The sequence below is a fragment of the Coprinopsis cinerea genome, assembly GCF_000182895.1.
Source record: "Coprinopsis cinerea okayama7#130 chromosome 8 map unlocalized cont3.8, whole genome shotgun sequence".
Lineage (NCBI taxonomy): Eukaryota > Fungi > Basidiomycota > Agaricomycetes > Agaricales > Psathyrellaceae > Coprinopsis > Coprinopsis cinerea.
In genome coordinates this window covers 710,309-733,651 of record NW_003307537.1, presented here as the reverse complement: position 1 = coordinate 733,651, position 23,343 = coordinate 710,309, and the positions used below count along the sequence as shown (strand labels likewise).

At 51.3% G+C, this 23,343-nt stretch overlaps 6 protein-coding genes across 6 annotated transcripts; 3 read left to right on the top strand and 3 right to left on the bottom strand.

Moving 5' to 3' along the window:
• Positions 1-85: 85 nt before the first annotated feature.
• Positions 86-1,646, bottom strand: CC1G_03400 (hypothetical protein; the record flags this gene model as incomplete). Its single annotated transcript, XM_001835566.2, has 8 exons — positions 86-277; positions 327-416; positions 470-531; positions 599-674; positions 744-949; positions 1,021-1,088; positions 1,250-1,416; positions 1,485-1,646. 8 exons carry the CDS (start codon positions 1,644-1,646, stop codon positions 86-88), a joined length of 1,023 nt encoding a protein of 340 aa, XP_001835618.2.
• A 1,797-nt stretch (positions 1,647-3,443) lies between these two features.
• Positions 3,444-4,890, bottom strand: CC1G_03399 (hypothetical protein; the record flags this gene model as incomplete). Its single annotated transcript, XM_001835565.2, has 8 exons — positions 3,444-3,575; positions 3,639-3,728; positions 3,786-3,847; positions 3,905-3,980; positions 4,033-4,238; positions 4,295-4,362; positions 4,510-4,676; positions 4,729-4,890. 8 exons carry the CDS (start codon positions 4,888-4,890, stop codon positions 3,444-3,446), a joined length of 963 nt encoding a protein of 320 aa, XP_001835617.2.
• A 1,577-nt stretch (positions 4,891-6,467) lies between these two features.
• On the top strand, positions 6,468-9,893 carry CC1G_03398 (hypothetical protein; the record flags this gene model as incomplete). The annotated part of the gene is made up of 9 exons (XM_001835564.2): positions 6,468-7,279; positions 7,597-7,728; positions 7,886-8,424; positions 8,632-8,654; positions 8,738-8,860; positions 8,913-9,161; positions 9,214-9,303; positions 9,358-9,574; positions 9,637-9,893. 9 exons carry the CDS (start codon positions 6,468-6,470, stop codon positions 9,891-9,893), a joined length of 2,442 nt encoding a protein of 813 aa, XP_001835616.2.
• Positions 9,894-11,760: 1,867 nt separating this feature from the next.
• Positions 11,761-15,948, top strand: CC1G_03397 (hypothetical protein; the record flags this gene model as incomplete). The annotated part of the gene is made up of 6 exons (XM_001835563.1): positions 11,761-11,784; positions 11,846-15,047; positions 15,098-15,216; positions 15,269-15,391; positions 15,455-15,661; positions 15,721-15,948. 6 exons carry the CDS (start codon positions 11,761-11,763, stop codon positions 15,946-15,948), a joined length of 3,903 nt encoding a protein of 1,300 aa, XP_001835615.1.
• A 528-nt stretch (positions 15,949-16,476) lies between these two features.
• On the bottom strand, positions 16,477-18,819 carry CC1G_03396 (chromatin binding protein; the record flags this gene model as incomplete). The annotated part of the gene is made up of 8 exons (XM_001835562.2): positions 16,477-16,925; positions 16,981-17,426; positions 17,480-17,602; positions 17,654-17,730; positions 17,813-18,315; positions 18,372-18,477; positions 18,529-18,704; positions 18,768-18,819. 8 exons carry the CDS (start codon positions 18,817-18,819, stop codon positions 16,477-16,479), a joined length of 1,932 nt encoding a protein of 643 aa, XP_001835614.2.
• Positions 18,820-19,106: 287 nt separating this feature from the next.
• On the top strand, positions 19,107-22,687 carry CC1G_03395 (actin cross-linking; the record flags this gene model as incomplete). Its single annotated transcript, XM_001835561.2, has 18 exons — positions 19,107-19,159; positions 19,217-19,307; positions 19,364-19,373; positions 19,426-19,551; positions 19,602-19,680; positions 19,737-19,853; positions 19,910-20,030; positions 20,078-20,177; positions 20,227-20,324; positions 20,375-20,682; positions 20,734-20,839; positions 20,895-21,329; positions 21,384-21,455; positions 21,503-21,643; positions 21,786-21,866; positions 21,923-22,176; positions 22,332-22,462; positions 22,535-22,687. The coding sequence occupies 18 exons, from the start codon at positions 19,107-19,109 to the stop codon at positions 22,561-22,563; spliced, it is 2,352 nt and encodes a 783-aa protein (XP_001835613.2). The 3' UTR covers positions 22,564-22,687.
• Between the last annotated feature and the right edge of the window lie 656 nt (positions 22,688-23,343).

The window sequence follows — 23,343 nt, the reverse complement described above, 5'->3', positions numbered from 1 at the left end:
CATCAATTTATCTAAGTCTTAGGGGAATGTGTCGATCTAATCTTTAATGTGCCATCTCGTTGATACTTCGAAATGGACGCGAGTATTATGACGGTGGCGATGGGCCCGCTCCATTTCGTGCTGCGGAAGGACTATCTGATGTCTGTGCAGTAGACTCGGATTGCTTGAGCTCATGTTCCTTTATTCTTCCCTCGAGGTAGGTCCACACCTCGGCCATCATTTTCTCATCTTCCACTTCAGACCGTGGCTTTCCTAGTTTCGACCATGGAACGACGTACTGTCGACTAGGGTCAGCTTATGCAGTCGACAAGGCAGGGAGTGCTTACCTTCCCGCTCAGATCGGCGGCCTCGGGCGCGGTCCCTGCCCATAACTGTGTCCAAGCGCCATATTTAACGGGGTAGATGAAGAAGAGACGCTGTGCGAGGAACAGTCAGTTCAAAGTGTACAGGAGGTGTTGATGGGTCGCACCTGCGCAATTCTTTGCCCTCGCGGCTGATTTACACCTGATGTTATGGGTGTGCTGTAGCTCCCTGTTTGTTGTGTTGAGACCAGACGTTCAGTCGTCGTTGGGGATGTGGATGAGGATGGACGTCTTACCTGGGTGGACAGCGATAGCGACGATATTGCTGTCCTTGTACCTCTTGGCCAACTCGCTCGTATACAGATTCATAACCTTTCCAGAATAGGTGTCAGTACAGGCCGCACGGGTGTATTGATCGAGTAACAAAAAAACCGTACGCACGAATTTGCTAAAACCATAGTCGATCTTTTTGAGCCATTGTCTTCGCAGAGGACCGTCTTTCACTGCTTCGAGTCTGAGAGGATTCACGGCGGGGACGGTGTGGTGGGCGGTGGAGGATATGTTGATGATTCTGACTTCGCCTTTCGGGGCGGTTTTGGCTGTTGAGAGGAGGAGGGGAAGCAGGAGGGAAGTGAGGTAGAAGTGTCCTTTTGGGGTGGGCAGTAACAGGTGAGCGAGAGTTCATGGACGTTGCAGAGGAGCGACGAGTCATTCGTACCTGTGACATTGGTTTCGAACACTAGGTCGTAGCCTTCAGGTGTGACTGCGAATGGAAGGATGATTCCCCTATATGATCGACGGGCGGTTAAATGACTTGGGACTGTACATATGGGCGAACATGGACGCACGCATTGTTGTACAGAATGTCGAGTCTATTTTCTTTGCTATTCGGACAAGCGCCATGGTCAGTATTTTTTTTGTCGATATCCGGTATCGATACTTCTTACCTCAAGAACTCTTCAGCGGCGCGTTTCACAGAATTCAAGTCCGACAACTCTGTTTTGATGAACAGAGGTCGTTTCTTTGTGTCTTTTTCTAACTGGTCGATCACGGGAAGGGCTTTTTGCTCGTTTCGGGAAAGGATATAGACTTTGGCGTCATGTTCGAGCAGTGCCTATTGGAACGCAGTCGGTCATTAGCAGCATTATCATCGGTGTGATGTAGGGAGAACTCAGAACATACCTTGACAGTATCAAGACCCAGGCCAGAGTTCCCTCCAGTGACAACTACGACTTTGCCCTTCAATGATGGCATGTCCTTGGGCGACCAGTGTGGTTTCCCGAGGAACCAAGTCTCTCTGAGCATAGCGCGCAAGTGCTTCCCTGCCGGCTTTGTTTCCGACATGTTGATACAGAGCGACGTATTCTGTGAGTGCAAGCGTTCGTGAAGCGCGACGATTCAAGGATCCAAGGCAGCTTTTTTTCGTCAGTCGCCACGGTAGCGCCCGAAACGGGGGGAGTGGTGCCAGGCTTCGAAATGTCGCGCCATTATATGTTTCTCGCACAGGCTCTTCTCAGATCTCAGCCGAGACCGCCGTGTTACATGTCATCTACCATGCTGTGAGCGAATAGTGATGTTGTAGGACGGTAGGAGAAGAATGTCGAGACGCCGATACGTAAACTGGGAACGCTTGTTCTCCGAATGTGCATTCCAGGATCCCACACCTACATTCTCCTGCAAGCGCAAGCTTGTGTGGGCGACAGCGGGCGACTGAACATGTCGAGTTTCACTGGGTCGGATGTCTTCTACTATCATTGACAACGGTATGCAACGCGGTCACAGTGTTGCAACGGACCTTATCGCAGCCCAGGCGCTGCTTTATCGGCCCAGATTTTTATATAATCCTATGCAGGTGAACGCGACAGTGCTTTCTATTTTACTTTTGTAACGGAGAAGCAATTGCTTCTCAGAGGAATGCGTTATCAGTGGTAGAATTTTCGTTGCAAAAGCAAAAATCCCACGTAGTTTGGACATTCCGCAATGAGTGGGAGTGGATTGACCGCATAAACTACATATAAATTAACAATGAATGTTTTCTAACCCACTGGTCTACATTTCATGCCCCTCGTACCCTTTCTGAAGAGACGAAACAGAAATCTTGGGAGCGTGACAGGAGCGAGAGAGCGTTCCCAGCAGTTTGCAACGCGACCTCCCGCGACTTTCATCAAACGATCAAAAGTTTGTCACGCTCCCCCCTTCGGAGTTGCCAATGATGTGACATCGGAGTGTTCGCCATCATGTCACAGTCGTTGCAACACTATGACTTTTGGTGCTTTTGAGACACCCTCCACCGGCCTCCCTCTGGCAGAACGAGAACTTCGCTGATTCTCTAAATGACTAAATAACTGAATAGCCGAATAGAACAGCAACCTAAATACCAAATTTCAAATTCCCAAAATGAGTACACAGAGAGATATTGAAGAGAGAGTGAAATCCGTTGCAACACCCTGCAAACGATAGTAATTGTGCCGCACATTGACGTCCGTCACGGTGGTCGGCCCGTGCCCTGCGAAAGTCCCCACAAAGATCTGCAAACCTGATTGTTGGGGGGTCGATCCTAAGCTGTGGGTGAGAGTTAATAGACCATTTTACTGTGTGGCGCAGCGCGGTTATGTTTTTGGAGTGGCCAATTGCCTACTTTGGAGAATGAATTTCCTGAGACGTGATCCCGAATGTGCCGAGGCTTATGTCGTGCGGGTTGACTAAGGTTGCCTTCTCTCTGCTTTGACAAAATTGAATCCGCTGCACACGCTTCTATTCGACCTGCAATGTTGCCATCTTCCAACTCAGAAGCTGTCTTTACACCCATCGATAATTCACAAAGGTCCACGAGCCTGAGGATGGATGGCATCGCACTATATATGTAATTATGATTACGGCTTCAGAGTTCACCTCGAAGCGGCCTGGATCTCTTATCTGAGTAGTTTATTCCCGACTCACTTGCACTGAAATGTTTGAAATCCATTGTGGTATGTTCGATATCACTACTGGAGGTCCGAGGAAGATAGGTCATACTTGAGATTTGCGATATCAAATATAAGCGCCGAGACCCGGGCTCGGGCGCTTGGCAGGGTACTCAATCTCTGCGACCGAGTGGAGGAACAAGAGGCAATGATAACGGACCCTCCCCGTAACCGGGCCCTAAGCACCTTCCACCTGCTTGAGCTCATGAGCTTTTACCCTCCCTTCCAGGTACGTCCATAGTTCCGTCATTAGACCTTCGTCCTGCGTCTCCGCCCGTGGGTTTCCGACACTGTTCCATGGCGTTATGTACTGTGAATCCGTCAAGATAAATTGGGTACGAGGGATCCCGAGGGGATAGATCAGAATACGAACCTTTCCATGCAGCTTTCCTGCTTCCGGGGCTGTGCCTGCCCACAGTTGGGTATAAGCTTTATAATCTGGAGAGTATATGAATATAATTTTCTGACGAAACGTCAGTCCAGAGTTCAAGCCAGCGCCACTAGGGAAGTGGTAACTGACGTTGATCATTCGATTGGCCAATGTCTGTGGCATATGGTCGGTCATGGACGTATGGAAACACCCTACGACTCGGGTCAGAATCCAGAAACAAAGGAGTGTCGCACCAGCAGTCTGCTTACCCGGATGAACCGACATAACGACAATGTTGGTGTCCTTGTACCGTCTTGCGAGCTCGTTAGTATACAGATTCGAGCACTAGTTCACCATCAGCTCGCATTCTCGACCCCACGGGAAATGGATAACGCACAAATTTGCTGAAGCCATAACCGTACATTCGGAGGACCTGATCTCTCAGCGGACCTTCCTGAATTGCATCGAGCTTCAAAGGGTTCGTTGCGGGGACCAGGCGATGTGCACTCGATGACACGTTGATGATTCTGACCGTCCCTGGTGCTGCGGTTTTAGCTGTCGAAAGGAGTAATGGAAGCAACAGCGTGGTGAAGTAGAAGTGGCCTGGGAGTGGCCATCAGGGAACAGGTCGTGTAGCCATTTGTTAGGAGCACACATACCGGTGACGTTCGTCTCGAAGATCAGGTCGTTTCCTTCCGGTGTCGTCGCGAAAGGGTACACGATCCCCCTGTTGTGAATCGGATTAGGTTACAGGCGGCCGTAGGGTTTCTGATAGCCCGTTACTGACGCATTGTTATACAAGATATCTAGACGGTCTTCCTTGCTTGCCGGTCGTCGAGAAATGATCGATGGGCGCGACAAAGTTTATTCGTACCTGAGGAACTGCTCGGCAGCTCTTTTTACCGAGCTAAGGTCTGACAGCTCTGCTTGGATGTACAGGGCCCGCTTCCCTGTTTCCTTCTCGAGTTCGTCAATGACAGGAAGAGCCTTGCTCTCGTTTCGAGATACGATGTACACTGTTGCTTCGTGCTCCAGGAGAGCCTGGCGCCAGAACGTTAGCCGTGGTAGAGGCGACAGCGAAGGCAAAAACTACCTTGACTGTATCATAGCCAATTCCAGAGTTTCCTCCAGTGACGATGATGACTTTGTCTTTCAGACACGGAATTTCTGCTGGCGTCCAGCGAGGGTTTCCGAGAAACAAGCTTTCTTTGAAGCTGTTGAAGAAGTGCATGAGGGATGGACGGAATTCGGACATCGTTGAAGATTTGGGGAGGGAGGGGTGCCAGCCGGCAAGATGCATCAGGAAACCCACACGCGTCTGATGGGGCTTGGGCAAGACGTTTAAGACGCATCAGACGCCCAGACCGCGCGTCTTGAATCAGTAGGTCCCCTTTCTGGGATAAGACGGAATCGTCTTGACCAAGACGTCGTCAAGTCCGCCAGACAGTTCACAAGACCTCAACAAGATCTTTTCAAGGTGTGGTACAGACGAATTCCCTAGGGTTTGACAATCACGCAGGCGGCAATTCACCACAAAATGTCAATTATATTTCATGATTAGTCGAGACTAACAATAATAATACAGCTGTATACTTATAGTCTATAGACTACTAGAACCTGGTGAAACCTTTTAAAGTGAGTGGGCGAATTGAGATCAACGTCAGACCACCATCGCACTCAGGGTGGAGGGAACCGAACATGTACTCCGCTGCTGATGCAGTTGGCACGAGAGTAAAGGTAATCTGGTAGACGTGGGTTGATCAAGTCATGCCATTGTAGCATGTAGAGAGGATATAATGAATATAAGGTAAACACATCTGCTCAGCAACTTATCGCAGTAGATCTGTGCTAAACTGCAGCTGCTTACCTGGGTATCCGAAGAGGCGCTCTGGCATGGTGCATGTACGTGTCCTCACAGACCCTTTACATACACTGCGGCGGGATGGTTCACAGTGCCACTGCTCGCTTTTGTCGAATCGCCAGGTAAATGGGTCGATGCGGCGTCAACACACACCGGTGGCTAATGGGTATGGAAGAGGGTAATGATCTCGGCGAAGGCGAGGTTCGCTTTGGTTTTCCTCCGCACCATGAGCCCACAAAGCTTGTAATCTCGAAGAACATCTCGGCGGAAGCCAAACGCTTCATAAAGTGGTACAGTTATTAGCCGGGATGACGAAGGTTACCGCGCAGGGTAGTGTCAGCGAGTTTACACACTGAAAGCCAGGGGAGCATACCTCCGCACTAGAACAGACTGGAATGGCGCTAAAGATGAAAGTCAGCGTCTTCCAGATGGAACGTGCTCGAAATGCGTCCACTTACTCGCCAGACTCTCGGAAGGGAGACTCGCTACCAGTTCACCATGAAAGAACTCTGTAGACCCTTGGTACTACTAGTATGACACAGTGAACATGGTCACAGCTCGCTTTTGGCGGGTCGAACGTTACGCACCATCATCGGCGCGACGCGTGAATCCGCGCTAATAGGGGTGGGAAAATGAAAAGGCTCGGCGAACCCCGATTCCGACGAGTCCGGGCCTTTCTTCCTTTCTCAACGGTATATTGCCCCTCAATTCCTTGGATTCCAGCACCTCAATTCTGTCTGGACTTACCACAAGACCTGCACTAAAACAGAAACGTCAAACAACCGACTTTATGAATTCAAAGATACAGCTTCTTAATCCCGTGCACAGCTCTCAGTCCCTAACCAAATGCTGGAGTGATGAACTGTGTCAAAGACGTGGAAATACTACGAGGGCGGTGCTCTTGTGACTTTCCAGCTTTAATCTCCTACCCGACGCTGCAACCAAGGTCAATGTCTTCCCAATAAACCGCCATGCCTCTCTTCAACCGAGCAAGCAACTTCACGATAAACGGCGGGACGTTCAACGACTTTTCAAGGGAGGTAGTAATCCACCACCATTGGCACTACGACTCGCATCGCACTGTACAACAAGCGCCGATACCAGTTGAGCGTCACGCTAGCGCACCAATAACAACACCGGCCCTAACCCACGATCAACTTGTGAAGAAGGCCAAACGTGCTTCATCTCCCTATGGCGCACCGATAACAACACCAGCGCTAATTAACGGTCAATGTGCGAAGAAAATTAAACGTGCTTCAGCTCCCTATGGCGCACTGATAGCGACCCGAGCCCGAACGAATGATCCAGTTGTGAAGACAGCCGAACGAGCTTCAGCTCCCGATGGCCCAACCCAGCGCATTCCATGGGCGTCACCGAGCGCCTTCTCAGTACTCAATTATGCCCTTGACCGACTGAACGCTGTCGTAGAGCCCCACTCCAGCGGCATCTTCAAGAAACTCCACGCCGACCTCCAGGGATTGGCCCTCGTCGCCACAATCCTGCGGCGAGCATACCAGGCTTGTAGGAAGACGGATTTGGGGAGGCTTGTCAGGGAGGATATTCACCACCATCTCTCGCAGTGCATCCTTACTCTCACGCAAGTCCACGATGACGTTGTCCAGCTACCATACCGATGGGTACCGCCTTGGAGGAGATTTGGGAGTGTGTTGTATGTCTGGCACTGGTGGACGGCGGTTGAAGAACCGGAGGAGGTTTCTTCCATTCGGAAGCTGGTGAACTCGCAGGTGAAGACCCTGGGGTCTTGTTTGGTCTCGCTGAAGTCGTGCGTTTATTCTTCTCGTCGGAGATGTCGCCCGCTGACCGCTGCAAATCGAAACACTAGGTTCGTCTGGGCTGAAGAGTTATTCGACTGTACCACACAAGATTCCCAGTTCCGGGCGCAGGAATTGACGGAATTTCTGTGTGGTGCCCCACCTTCCCTGCGACACATTTCAGTCGAAGAAATTATCGTTATCGAGCCCCTTGGGAAGCCATTGGCCATCCCTATTCGGTTCACCAATACACTCGACGTAGGGAAGCTTGCTCTTTTGTTACCCACCTATTCTAATTCACTTTCAGGATGTTCACTTCTTCGTCCAGCAAGGCTGCAGAGGGACCAAAGGAAGCTTCTACATCGACCAAAAGCGATACCAGTTGGATGACCCATGTACCAATCAAGCGCTCGACGACACACTGTTCCACCAGAACCTACGCCCCGGAAAGACATTCGAAGTCAGCGTCCTTGTGCAAGCGACTTCGATGAGCTCCAACAAATGTCCCCGCTGCGGCCATGAGAATCGAAGCGACCTCGCCAGGCGAGAAAACGGCTGGGTGAATTGGCAAGTTTCATCCATCTCACATCCATGGTCTCCACTAACACCCTTCTCAGTGAAGCCTGTCGGATGATGGTCAAAGTCACAGAAGTCACATCCCCCGAGAGGCCCGCCGAACCGAAAGAGGAGGATACGTCCTGTGATGAATCCTCCCCGACTGAAGAGCGCCGTCGATACTCGATGCCATCGAATCCTCGGAGACGGTCGCGACCTGTTTCGCCTTCTGCTTCCAACGGGGCAATCCAGGAACAACCATTGGAAGAAGTTGCAATGGAGGTTACACCGGAAGAAACCCAATCCACTTTGATGACAGAGGGCGACGTCCTTGAAGCACGCTATCTCTTCCGTCGAATGTTGATCCAACTCGTCGTCGACAACCAGACTCAAGCCTCCGTCGTGCAAGAGGATGGTGCGGTGGTTGAGTCCCCGACGGATCCCTGGTTCGTTGGTGAATATATGGAACGATTCCAGCAATCTCCGTGGTACCTTCGACCGAATTTGAACCCTTCTGAAATCATCATGGACCACGACGGGTCTATCCGTGCGGCAACTCTCGAAGTACTCGTAGAGAGACTTACCGCCCACGAAGAGACCCGTGAGTTCCAGTGTCATCTAGAGAGCACCGAGGATCCAATGCTAATGGCCCTCTCCTATAGTGGATCATGCCTTCAAGGAAGCTTTCCTGTTGACCTTTAAAACCTTTACGACGCTGAACGAATTGGTTGACCATCTCATCGCGCGGTTTTTGATCCAACCTCCCAAAGGACTAACGTCTGAGGAACATGAACATTGGGTTCATCAGAAGCAGCGCGTCGTACAGACTCGGTGAGTTGGAAGCTCTCTCCGAAGCCTTGCCAGTGCTCACGGTAAGATGTAGGGTTCTTGGAATGCTCAAAAGTCTGTTACAGCCAGGTGTTTTGGATGACGATGACCTCCTTGTGCTTGGCAAAATCGAACGATTTTTGCAGTCACGTCACCTCATCGGGTTCACCATGGCGTCCAAGGTGCTTTTGAATCTCATCGCCCGAGCAGTAGGTATCTCGTCACTCTTCACTGACGACTGTGCTAACTTGGTGTGTTTAGACAATCCGTAGAGGTGCGCGGGAACGTATTTCAAGTACATCGATGCCCTCCCCTCCCGCTCCAATAATATCCAAATTCAGCAAAACATCGGGACTTCTGCTTGATATCCACCCACTTGAATTGGCGCGGCAATTGACCCTCATGGAGAGCGAGTTTTACCAGAGGATATCGTCTGGGGAACTGCTTCGAAGGGCATGGAAGCAGGGACGTCGGGATAACATTTTCGGCTTGATTGAATTTAGCAACAAGGTAAGAGGGGAGCATATCCTTAATTCAGACCGCAAGGTTCACGGTCATACAGATTGTCAACTGGGTGGTAAACATCATCTTGAGCAAAGAGGATCCTCGAAAACGAGTGGCCCTCATCAAATACTTCATTACAGTTGCCGAGGTGAGTTCCTTTTGAGGGCGATGTACTACCAGTCACTGATTTTGAATGTCGCAGCGTTGTCGTTCCTTGAACAACTTTGCAAGCATGGTTTCCATTATCTCTGCCCTCAACTTGCCACCAGTCAAGCGGCTGAAGCGGACGTGGGGTCGTATCCCCCCGAAAGAAACTCAGCTGTTCTCCTCATGCGAGAAGATTATTGACAGTGCCAATAATTTTACCACCTACCGCCAACTCATGACATCGGTAAGGCCGCCTTGTGTGCCTTTCATCGGTGAGCAATCCCCGTCACGAGTTCGGTCTAGATGTGTGAACTTGGCTAACTTTCCTTCCAAGGTGCATATACCTCTATGCTCGACTTCCTACGTAATGTCAACCACGACAATCTTATTCAAAGCGGAGGGTTGATCAACTTTCGGAAACGACAGAAGGTCTGGGAGGTTATTATGGAGGCAACGCGGTTCTCGAACGAGCCTTACAACTTGCAGAGCGTGCCTTTCATCCAGAATTATATTCGGAACTCCGTAGACATCCGGACAAGAGGAGATGATTACTACTGGGAGCGTAGTTTAATGTTGGAGCCTCGAGAGTAGACAAATTCAAGCCACTCTAGGAGAATGGGCCCCTGTAAATTATGGGTGTCGTATGTATGTTTGTTGAGCCAGGTCGGGACAAAAAGGTCTTCAAGACGCTCCCTCGTCGCATTAGAGTTCTTATCTAGTCTCCTGACCGTATTGTGAACGCTCTAGTCAGGTCTCGTTCAGTCAAACTGCGCTATTTCTCTTGAATGTTGCCTTGATTTATTAGTCCTTTTCTGCACCAGTTTTGAGGGGCATGCCCGGGAGCAAATGATTGTCAGGGCGGTCCCGACTTTCCTAGTTGAAGTAGGTCTTCGTGCGGATAGAAGACGATGAGAACAAAAGGACGAAAGATGATTCGAGCAGGCAAGTCGTCACTTCACAGCAAATGGCAACGGTTTCTATACTATAACTGCCGTGGACTAACCCCGCTCTTTTTCATTTACTTCCGAGTCCGAGAACCGTTTGAAATTCAGGGAAATCACCGAGGGAACTAAGGGGAACTACTGGGAACTGGGACGGGAAGAGAAACTCGAATGTTGGATAACATCTTGGAAGGGGTATTCTGAGTGTAGTGATATGTACTGATTCAGATAGAGTTCGAATTGGACGTTCCACAGCAGTCTTTGACGTCTGCTTGTCGATCGGGCGGATGGGCGGCAAAACTGTGTTTGTTGTCGCCAAGGGGGACGAGTTACCGGATTTGGAGCGTGTCAGATCTAGGGTCACCCGTCAAGAAAGCTGTCCAGCGACGCACTAGCCTCGCTTTAAACAACTTGAACCTGGATCGTCATCTTCCGCCTCCCAGCCCTCGACATTTTAGCCGGTTTTCTGCGGCTCTGGGGCACCAGAGACCTCAGAAACACGGAATCTTGAAAAACAAAAGGATCTCCTTTTGGAATTGCACCCCCAATTTTGCCCTGCCAAACTGGGCGTCGACGGCAAACCAAAAATCATTTCTCCGGAACGCCTGGATACCCACGCCTGCAGCATGGACTGGCATTATAACCCACAAGGGTCTCCCGTAGTTTCCCAATTTCCCGCCCAAGTCCCTTTTCTTCTCCCTTCCGACAAAAAAGTCGCCGTAGAGCGCACAGATTCAGTCCTTGTTCGAGACCCGCCGCGAGACAGGCTACCGAGGTCGAGTATTGACCTCTGGACCCAGGGTATTGACTCGCGTCTGGTGAGCGCAGTCTAGCTTTTGCCAATATGCTAAAATGCTGACGCGACGACGCGTGAATAGGCTATACTCAGGAACGAAACCACAGGAGTCCCATTGGATGCCATTTCCTCAGTCGATTTCTACACCAACCTCTACGGTCTTCCAGGAGCGTCGCCCAAACGATCTCGCCGTGCATCTTCGCTCAAGTCATCCAGGATGAAATCTCGGCGGGCCTCGTTGCAATCGCTGATGCACTCGCTGCTACCCATTGCAATCCCAACTTCCAGCCCAAGTTCAAGTGGAGAGCAGACCCCACGCAGCCGTTCTGGTTCAACTGCAGCGAGCGCTTCGAGTGCAATGACTTCCCCATTGGCCTCAGAATTCCCACCCATTCCTCCTTCGCCATCTCGAGCGTCTCCTCCTCCCGACTTTCTATTGGACGATGACCCATTTGCCAACCTCACATCCCCGACGAAAGTGTCGCGTGTGACCCCTCATTCGCCATCAACGCTCTCTCCACCAGAAGTCACTCCTTTGTCCCCAACACCGCGCTCGCCCTTGACAGCAGATTCTCCCAAGAAAACCCTGGTGATCACCGAGGCAAACATTCCAAGATCGCGCCCGCGAGCAATTTCGGGCGCTCGTCAGCCTCAACCTGCGTACACGAGACCGGCATTCACTCCCCGCCCCTCATTACCCTCGCTCTCAACCCTTGCCAAAATGAATGTTGTTCTCACGAAGAAGGTATTGATCTACGCGCTTCCCTTGTTTCATCAGTCAGATATACTTACATTCCTGCTATCAGGTTCGCAAGGGGCGCGTGGGTGCCGGGTTGCCCTTTGAGCCCTGGGACAATCCCAATTGCGAATTGCCACCTCGGGTTTTGCAAGATGTCAACTCTCGAGAAACCGAGTCTTTGCCACCGGGAACGCAGCCGTTGTTGCCCAGTCAAATCCTCGAAGTTTCCTCGTCTTCGCCGTTGGACATCTCCGAAATTCGACGTTCCCATGTCGACATTTCTCCCCCTCATCAGGATGTCGACATTGCGCCCCCTTCGCACGGGTTAGAAAGCCAACCCGATCAGCAATATGGCTATCTTTCCCCCTACAATTCTGGCCCGGAGTCGAGTGAAGAGGGACACACCTCGCATGGTCAGCCTGCCACGTTTGGCGATACCTGTCAGTATACTGCACTGGCGAACACCACGGACCTTGATCACGAAACCACTGGAAAGGCCTCGACAATACCACCTTTAACACCTCCCGATTACGACTATCTCTCGCCCATATCATCCCAAGCATCCCCCTTTGATCTATCACCTCCAACTCGGGCATCACTCGCACGATCCGTCTCTAACTCCTCGACATCTTCCGCAAGCTCCAACGAAGGCCTTGACCCAGGTGCCAACCAGGATTTCCGTTTCCCTTTCAAACGTGAATCGTACCATCGCCTTGATGCAGTTCCAGACCCTTTCGAAACGTCGACGAGCACCAGCCCGGGCCAAACGAGCCCATCTGGGTTGGACGATGGGATCACTGGCCACTTCTACGCGATGACGAGGTCCTCCTCTGACGACAGTGACTCCTTGAAGTCCCCTCCGGAATCCGAATACAACCATTCGCCATTCTCGTTTACCTCCACTTCATATTTTCCGCCGTATGCCTGCACCAAGGCATCCGTGGACCGTGTTGCGAGTTGGAGAATGGGGAGCCAAACAGGACCGGGATCATCGAGCTACCTTTCGGACTTGGATTTAAGCGATCCCTTGCACAGCCCAACCTTGTCGAATAGATTCTCGCCTGCTCTCGGCGAGCATGAAGGCTCCAGTGCAAACGGCCATGCATGCATGCAGGAGAGTCTTCACAGCTTCACCAATCCCGCCAAGTTTACGCTCCAAGATCCAGGTTTCGGTGGGCCCCTAATTCGCGAGTCGCTTGCATCAGGCGCGACCACCGATTACGTCCATGATTTACGTACCGGATTCTTGAGTCCAAGCGAGTTGGGTGCGGGCTCGTGTCCATCCTCTGCGGATACAATTCGAGCCAGTCATGGGCCAGGAACGCTTGGGAGTGGAGGGGACGCAGATCACGAGTTCGCTGGAAATGGTTATGCTCGCGCGGAGGTTCATGATTCATGCTTTACTTCCGAGCATTCGCCTGCACTGTTGGGGGCTAGCGTTGCCGGAATCGAGGACGGTGGTGATGGACCAAGGCTTGGAGGACAAGGTTCTGATGATGAGCTTGGCCTCGAGCCAAACCCTAAGAAGGCAGGCTTAAATTCGGATGGCATGATGTCGTCACACACTCTCTTTGACAACGACAACGACATGTATCGTGCTCAGCGCTTCACGCCTACCTCCGCTGGTGGACACCCGGGGAACATGGATTATGGATACGGATATGGAGCGGCAGTGGATGGCTCTGGGAGGGACTCTGGAAACGGTGCCGTGTATCGTACACACTCAGGGTCGAACCAGGACCACGGGAACAGTGCGGCCTATTACACTGCCTCATCTCACTATACGACTGGACGTGGACGCGGTGGAGATGACGACGACGATGGACAGGACGATCGACGACGAAGACTCCCTCAAGGACCCTACAGTCACGCTTCGAATGGTGCCAGGTCGATTAGCTCGTCTTCTCGCCCTTCCACCTCTGCCTCTGAAGACGATCAAGATTCAGATTCGACGGACGATTACGGCCAGCCTTCTGGATTTAAGACCCATCACGCACCCCCACCAACGGCTTCTAGTGCTCTATTCCCGTCGACTCCTGGACAGGGCGGAGGAAGCTCTGACGACGACGACGTACCTCTTGCCCAGCGCATTCCCACTGCGTTGACTGCACAGAAGTCTATCAGAAAGAAGGTTCGGGAGGAAAGGGAACAGCGACGTGCAAAGCGGGAACGTGCAGGGACTGCTGGGGAATCATCCGATGCCGCTATCCGGGAACGCGAGCGACACGCGACTTTACGACCGGCAGGTGCTGGGGGACCTCTGCTCCCTCCTTTGGCACTCTCCAGTTCAATGGAAGCTGCGTTTCACGCGACCACAAGTGCACAGCCACCGTTACCTTCCACAGCTCACCCCACACGGCAGCGGACCTTGACAATGCCAAGCAAACCCGCCCCACCCCCGCTCGCTGTCCCATTCTCCGCCGAAGATTTAACCCTACGGCTACAGAACGTCCAACTATCGCAAGATCACCTGCGCCAACCCATCACCCCAGGTCCCCCAACATACGAGTCCCACGGGTTTGCGAGAACGTCTTTCGACACCTCCGAGAGAACTCCCGTACCAGTATCTTCGGGACATGCTCGAGGACGCAGTGATAAGGGAGCTGCAGGAAGTCCTCCCAGCCCAACGCTTTCCAAGCCTTCATTGCGGCCCATGCGGTCATTCAACCACGGGGATCGTCGAAAATTCTATGAGGAGCAGCAATCCGTTCCCTTACCCAAGGACGCTGAGCAGAAGATCGCCTTATCTCGGCAAGCCACCATGTCCCGCCCTCAAGTCAGTCGCTCACGCGGTGAATCTATCTCTGCTTCTGCAGCTGCATCAACGCCGCATTCACCTGCTGGCAGATATCGCAGTCTGTCCGTGACCAGGCGTGGCGATCATCACCCTTCGTCAGGGTATGATGAGTTCGGGGTCCCACTACCCCCTGTGCCGCCTTTGCCTACGAACCCAGGTGAACCCACTCAGCAGATGTCCAGGAAACTCGTCAAACCCCAATCACATTCTGGTCGTCCATCGTTGGAAGAAGCTCGTCGCCCTGTTACCAAGTCGCCGAATCCTCCTCCAGTGCCTCTTCCTGTTGACAGGAGCCAGATCGTTCAACAACGTATCTTTATCGGTGATATGCAGCGATTCAACATGGTAGAAATCGCATCTTCAACCACTGCTGGTGATGTCGTTGAGATGATCGAAGCTCAAGGCACTTTGAAGGGCATCATCGGCAGTGGCGGTTGGATGGTCTGGGAAGTCGCGCAAGACTTTGGAATGGGTAGGTTTCGTACCTTGTATCCCAATTGGATGATGCTAACGAACTTGCAGAGCGCCCTATTCGAAGTTTCGAACTGTTGTCTGATGTCCAGGCATCCTGGAATAGAGACAAGATGGTTAATCTGTTCGTCTTGAAACTTACTCCCTTGGCGATTCCTCTTAGCCGCGCAGTATGTGGTTCGAGCCTATTCTCGTTTGGCAACCGACTAATTCTTATTACAGGCTATTCCATCGAGCTCTCCTGTTCACTCTGGGTACGTTGAATGGGAGGTCAAGCGAGGCAAGTGGAGCAAGCGATGGATGCAACTTCGCGAACACTCCATCTGGCTTTCGAAACGCGACAACGTATGTGATTGCATTGTTCATCAGGAATGTCGAGTATCAGTAGGAACTGATATTGTCTGATAGGGCAAAGACGAAGTGATGCTCTGCTCGCTTTCTAATTTCGACGCCTATCACATCACCCGCTCTCACAAAGCTCCAAAGCCTTTTGCATTTGCAGTCAAATCGACCGACAACTTCTCGTATTTCGAGAATGCAGCCGACTACCTGCACACTTTCGCGTGTAATGAAAAGGACGGGCGGATCTGGATGGAGAAGATCTTGATAGCCAGGGTCAGTCAATCGTTTTCTAATAGGCAGTGTCTGTATTTACGATGTCTTTGCCATGCCAGTCCTATGTATTCCACCAGGAACGCCAAGTTCTCTTCAACCCAAAGGCAGCTGGAGGCAACGCTTCAGGGGCGCTATCACGGGCTCCAACTTCTGCCGGCAGGAAATCTACATCTCAACGCCCTCCAGCCCCGCTTATTTCTGTTCCTCCGCCGTACAATCCCAAACCTCTGCCATCAAGCAGTAACCCGGTCTTCGAACCAGGTACACTCTTGCATGGCAAGCCTTGAGCATTTAATTGGATCCGCACATTCTTTTCTGCCCACATTCTCTGCTTTTCTATCTTCGTGCATTTCTGTTGTACTTTCACACTCCTTTCGCTTTCTCTCGGTTCATTTTTGTCGTCGTCGTTCACTTTTCCCCCTGCATCAATGTGTATTCTCGCTTGTACACGTGCTTTAGCATGTTTTCCTTCCCCTCATTTGTAAAACCTTCCCTCGGCAGCGGCCCGACCTACATTCCACCACTGTATCGCTACCCTTCATTCATCCTAGACGCCCACGTAGAGTTACCACTTCAACCTATCTGCAACCCTTTAATCGTTTTCCTTATGGTACTCTTCTCTCCCTTCGCTCCGTATTTAATACCTTGGGCTTTTCCGTAGACATCATACCATCACCTAGACAGCATGCACATCAATTGAAATCAAAGGAAAAAGATGCAATATACAACATATTAAATCGATATGTGATAGTCGAAGCGAGAAAGAGTCCAAGAGCAAAGCGTATTGAAAGGGTAGCAAACGAAGGTGAAGGAATCTAGTCAGTGGTCTTAAGCTTTTTCTTCGGGGGCTCAGCGTCATCTTCAGAGGGCTTCTTGGCCTTGGGTTTGGGTTTGGGTTTAGGCTTGGGCTTGGGCTTATCCTCGTCGACGTCCATAACCTCAACGTCGCTGTCATTGGCCTTCGCTTTGGGCTTTGGTTTGGGTTTCGGCTTGGGTTTATCCTCGTCAACATCCATTGCATCATCGTTCTTCGCCTTCTTCTTAGCCGGCGCTTTCTTCTTGGGAGCCTCGTCTTCAGAACCGCTTCCTTTCTTCTTCCCGGCCTTCTTGCCCTCCGCAGCGTCTTTGCCCTTGACTTTCTTCTTCTTGACTGGAGCGGTGAATTGGAGATCTCCGCTAGCGTCTGAAGCCGTCTCGGCGCCTGACCCGTCAGAATCTGTGTCACTTGGAGAACCAGAGTCGGAGTCGGATACTTGGAAGTCCTCTGCAAATGCAAGCGTTAGTTTCCATGACACCGTGGTAAGGAAGAAGTCACGAACCATCTTCTTCACTGTCCTCGTCATCTCCGCCTCTCGATGGTCGGTTTCTCACTCTTCCATCTTCAGAGCTGATAACACTAGCCATATCGTCGTCATCGTCGTCATCTGCACCCGCAGCAGCCAGCAACAGGTCCGCGTCTGGCAGCATCTCATTCTTCACCCTAACCTTCTTATCCTTCAAATACGCCTCCGTGACCTCGTGTTCCTCCTTGTTGATCGACGTGAAGTTGTATTCAGGACCGCTCTTGGTGATGATTTTAAGGTCGAATGTACGAGCGGCGGCGGCGCCCATGCTTGCTCCGACACGGGAGAAGACGACTTGGTGGATGTCGGAGATTTCGATGAGGGTAGGGGCTTTGGAGACGAAGAAGATGTATTTTTCGAGCATAAAGAGGTCGCCTTGGATGGCTTTCAAGTTGGCTTTGATGCCTGGGTGGCCGTCACGGCTGCAGGTGGAGGAGGTTGGAAACGGTTCACATGAGAAGGGCAGAAGATGTACCTTTGGAAGCTGCCAGCACCGATGATCTTTTTGCCGGAGAGGGCTCGGAAGACGCTCGAGATGACTTCGTAGGTGGGGTCTTCGTAATTCTTTTTCAGTTTGTCGTACTTGGCAAGGTCCTCGCTGTAGACCGTGAGTCATGCAGTCGCTGCAGGCAGAAAGACGTAGACTTACTCGCTGATGTTCAGCTCGGCAGTGATTTCTTCCTCGCGAGTGAACTGCATGACCAAGTATTGGTAGCGTGTTTGACCCTGTCGGATAGGTTGATTCAAGCCAAGCTACAGTTGTTCGTTAATTTCAAAGTGATCTTTGAAGTAGCTGATGGAGACGTACAATGAAGAGAACATGCTGATCATCTTTGGGTAGCAGGAAGAGACGTGAAATGCTTGTGAAAACGATCTTGTAGTCGTATGTCTTTCCGCGCAGACGCAAGAAGTCGCGGAACATGTCCATATCATATCGGCCACGAGGAGTAAGGACCAGCACTTCCTCGAAGCTGAGAATCATGTTGCCAGTAATCTGACCGATGTTGGCACGCTCCTTGATCGTCTCGTGGAAGGCTTGCGCGGCGCTGATTTCTTCTTCGTCCTCGTTATCCTGCTCGCCGTCCTGGGAACCTGCATCTGAGCCTTTGACTTTAGGAACAGCTCCTGGAACATGGAATCGAATTTCGACCATCTCATCTCCGGCTTGCTTTCCTGGTCCTTTGGAGGATCCGGCAATGCTGGCGAATTCGAGGGAGACTTCTGTTCGGCCAGCGATGTTGGAGTTGGCAACTTGATTTAATGGGAGCTCGAAAGCGGTTTTGTCTTGGACAAGGAATGCGAGTTCCTCGCCTAACCACAAAATGTTAAAATTAAAGTGACCAGAATGAATGAACTCGACAACGAACCTCTGAAATCAGCCACACCCCAATTCCACCCTCTGAACGAGACTTCCTGGGTTTCTAGAGTAATTCCAAAGTGGTTTTTGAGGAGAGAAGCGAGTTTATCGTGTTCCTGCAGAGAATTTAGCGCTTTTCGATTCGATGCGCTGTGGAAGTGACTCACCTCGCGCAAGAAACCGTCGAATTTCTGCCTTGTATGGTCAGAAAGGCCGACCCTCAATTGAAAGTTGCGTGCAACGCGCAACCACTGCGCCCATTTGATTCTCGATCCTTCAAGGGTAACGACCGTGTTCGTTTCGGAGCCCTTCCAGCCCATACCAGTCGCTGCCACTCGGAATTCTACCCCACGAATGCTCAAGCATTAGCGCCATCTATTATCCATTGGACAAGCTTGGGACTTACTGCCAACCTCTGGCGACAGCCCATAGTAGATACGGTCAAACTGGGTCGTCATAGTCGTCGTCTAAGTGTCGTTTGAGCGTCAAAAAGAGGACCCTGAGTCAGGGTAAATGGGAGAAGCTGGCCAAAAGAGAAGACCATGCAGCCGGACGCCAGACGACGCGGTGTCGGAGTTTGAAATTTTGCGAACGCGTCGAAGCCGATGTCGGGGACACTGGCATCGTCTGCCGCCTGTTTTGTCTTCCTCCCGTCATCTCCTTGCATTTTTACGGTTTCTTTGACGTCCTGTGTGTTATCTGGAAGAGACAGGAACCGCTGTCTAACATTTAGAAGTGGCCCACCATGTCGCTCGAAATCCAAACCCGGAATATGCAGGAGCGAACCTTCTGCAAGTGGTGCGTAGGTCTGGTTATTCGACGGTCAGAGGGAGATGTTAATTTGTGGCTTTGAAGGTTAAATACAAAACTCGAGGCGAATGGATACCCGCCAATGTCTTCGTTGGTGAAAGACCTTTCTGATGGCGTGCGGCTCATCCAGCTTATGGTGGGTGCATCTCACAACTCCTGAGCACAATGCTGATAAGGACTGCGATCCCGAAGGAAATCATGGGTTAGTCTCGCTCTTCTAATCGAGAAAACGGCCATAAATCTCTTGAATATAGGAGACACCTCATTGGGAAGGTACAACAAGAACCCGCGAATGAGAGTCCAGAAGGCGGAGAACGTCACGAAAGCATTGGAATTCATCACGTCCAGAGGCGTCAAGCTCACCAACATCGGCCCTGAAGGTAGGCCTTCGTCGCGTCACCTTACTGATCCACCTACTCACCCCCTCCAGACATCATCGATGGCAACCTCAAACTCATCCTGGGCATGATCTGGACACTCATCCTGCGGTTTACCATCGCCGACATTAGGTCTGTCCGCAACTCCCTCCAATCTGCTTCCAAAGACTTACGCTATACCACGAAAGTGAAGAAGGTCTATCGGCAAAGGAGGGTCTACTCCTCTGGTGCCAACGCAAGACTGCGCCCTATAAAGAAGTTGATGTCCAAGATTTCTCGAGAAGTTGGCAGGACGGTCTTGCTTTGTTCGTGCGCCTACGCCCTGCCTCTGTGCAGCTCATTTCAATGACCTTGAACCCAGATGCGCGCTGATTCATTGCCATCGCCCGGATTTGTTGGACTATGACAAGTTGGACAAGGAAGATCGGCATGGAAATACCGCTTTGGCGTTCAAGATTGCAGCTGAGCATCTTGGGATCGCGGTGAGTTTGAAATACTTGGGTCCTTCTCTCTACTGATCGAATTTTAGCAACTTCTAGAAGTGGAAGATCTTTGTGACTCTCCGAACCCTGACGAACGTAGTGTCATGACCTACATCGCTAGTTTCTTCCATGCTTTCTCATCGATGGGTAGGTTGGTGGTGATATCTCAGGAATTGAAGGCTGACACCAGGGCTAGAGCAATCGGAAACCGAATCGCGACGGGTGGAAAAGTTCGCAGAGCTCATGCAATCTGTTTGGATCATCCGAAACGACTACGAACGACGAGCACAATTGGTTAGCATCATTCATTCCATGGGTCGTCTCCATTCTAACTCTTCCCGAAGCTATTAGACAACGTTGCGGAAGTTCAAAAGCAGTGGGAGGCATCAAAGTTCGATGGGACGTATGGGGATGCTAAGGAGCAGTCTGCCAACTTCAACACGTACAAGCAAACGACGAAGAGAACATGGGTTACGGAGCGTCAAGACGTGATCACGCTGTTTGGGAATGTTCAAACAAAGTTGAAGACGTACGCACTTGCAGAGTATGTGCCACCGGATGGACTGGCGCCGTCCGACCTGGACTCCGCTTGGCAAGAGCTCCTGCAATCAGAAGCGAAACGCTCAAGGGCTATCAATGCACAGATTCGAAAGTACGCCCGTTCAATCGTCGGTCTCCGTGACAATCTAATGCAATCCCTTAGGATCAAAGAGGATTTGAGAAAGAAGTTTGCCGACTTGGCTAACGCTTTCGCCGATCGACTGCACGAAGTGTCGGTTGAACTTGCTTCGATAGAAGGGCCGCTCCAGGTATATTATTCAACTTTCTGCTCGCAATGGACGCTGACAGTATTCCTGGCCGTAGGACCAAGAACAAAACGCAAAGGAGATCCAAAAGCGAATACCCAAGCTATCGGAGGACCTCGCCGCTGTGGCCGCAGCCGAAGCTGAATGCTTAGCAGCCAACGTCGAAGAGAACGACTACACCGTGTTCACATGGCAAGATCTCGAGTTCGAGCTGGAGCTCCTCGTCCATGCCATTGCCAAGAAGATCGCTTTCATTGACAACCAAATCGTCTCCCGCAACATGACGAACTTGACTCCGGCGCAGCTTGAACAATTTGAGAGCACCTTCCGCTACTTTGACAAGGGCGAAACGAACACGCTGAACATCTTGGAGATGATGGCTGCGCTTGCGAGTCTCGGCATTGTGTATTCGGACGAGGATATGGTGTCGATCTACGATCAACTCGTCGCAGAGTATGGCGCGATAACGTATGAGGCCTTCATCAACCTACTGGTAAGTCATTTTCCCCATTGCTCGCGTGAGCACGGCTCTGACTACTTGACCTAGGTGGACATCACGGAAGATCAGACCAGTCCTGACCAATTGCGTGAATCGTTCCAGGGGATCGCACACGATAAGGTATTTGTCTCCCTCGTCATGATGACAGACCTATTGTTGATCCATAGCAACAGCCTTTCGTGACGGAACTGGACCTGCGGTTGGCTCAGATCCCGCAAGCGTCGATTGACTATCTGGTGAAAGCGATGCCGAGTAATCTGAATGAAGCTGGGGAACCAGAGTATGATTATCTACGATGGCTAGACGAGGTTTTTGAGAAGAATTAATTGTAGGATTACCATTAATACACAGTTTCTTTCCTTCTCGTATGTACAGCTGCGGCGGTGGCCCCTAGAGGGTGATGAGATAATCTGGGCTGTGCCCTTTTAAGGTGATTGATACCCTGATCAGGTCAGTTCGAACCGCAACACCGCCCATTCCGCTCTCTCCCTCTCACCGTCACCCTCGTATTCTCGCATCCTCTTCACAATGGTTAGTTCATCGTCCTGGACGACGCCGAAAGTATCTAGAATAATCAAACCCTCCAGGCTTCCGGTGTCGGCGTCAACGAATCATGTCTGACCGCGTTCCAAGAACTCAAGTTGGGCAAGAAGACCAAATTCATCATCTACGCCCTGAACAAGGAGAACACAGAGATTATCGTCGAGAAAACCTCCCAATCGCAGGAGTACCAGGACTTCATTGACGCTCTGCCCAGCGATCAACCGCGATTCGCTGTGTATGACTTTGAGTTCGAGAAGGAAGGTGCAGGCAAGCGAAACAAGATCACCTTTGTATCTTGGTGAGTTGCTCGATTCTCGTTGACGATATGGCGTTCCAGGGTGTGGCTGGAAGCGTGCTTTGGAGATCCACGTTCATCGATGCGATCTGACGCGGCGACGGGCCCTCCTGGTGGCAGAACCGTGTACTGATTCGTGGCTTTCTTTTGCGGTACAGGTCCCCCGATGACGCAAAGATCAAGCAGAAGATGGTGTACGCCTCCTCAAAGGATGCTCTCCGACGTTCGTTGCAAGGTGTAGCTGTCGAGATTCAGGGCACGGATTACGATGAGATCGCGTATGATTCCGGTGCGTCTTGTCCTACAGTTCCGTCGAAACGCCTTGGCCGCTGATTATATGTTCTCTGGTATTCCACGTTAGTTCTCGACAAGGCCAATCGTGGAGCGTAGACGATGAAATTTCAATCAGCCACCCCTTTTTTCGATTCCCCCCTTCTCTTTCTCAAGTACAAGAATTAATATCAACGATGTGCTCTTTATTTTTGGACGATTATCATCATCAAATTCCCCTCTTGCCTTTTGGAAGCTTCAGCAACAGAGTGTTCGACGCGCTTCTTGTGTGCCCCGAACGAGATCTTCTGTGCTTATCGGTTCCGTACTCCGATCCGAAGAGGGCAAGCTGATGCTCACTGTTCAGCGCGAAGATATCCGGCCGACTGCTGCAGCGTATCGCCCTTGTAAACTGGTTCTGGGTATTCACATTGACCATCAATGGGTGGTGAGTCTCGCTTGTTATCTTATCATCCCCACCCTGTCATGTGAGCTATGGGCATTCGGAGTGGGCTGAAACTCGCTGTAGGTGAACTGTGTGAAGGGAGTGAGTGGTATGGTGCCAGTCCTGATCACCATATACCGGCATGGCCCAACACACGACCTTATTGCTTGGACTCTGCGCAAGATAAGGGATGGGTCTGGCTGCCACATCGGGCAGGGTCCTGAAAGCTGACGGTGTAAATTTGAGAACTGTGTTCCGTCCTCGCTATCCCGAATTGCCGAGGGACGAAGGCTGCGAACTCCTACAGTGAATCGAGGATGATTGCCATTTGAAAATCTGAGCAGCCAGTAGACATGCTTGCCAGGTCTAAGAGGGCACCCTCCAAGTACCGCTGCGCTTGGATACTCGCGGCCGCTCTACAGTTCTCCGCTGACCGACACCGCGATAGTCCTGGA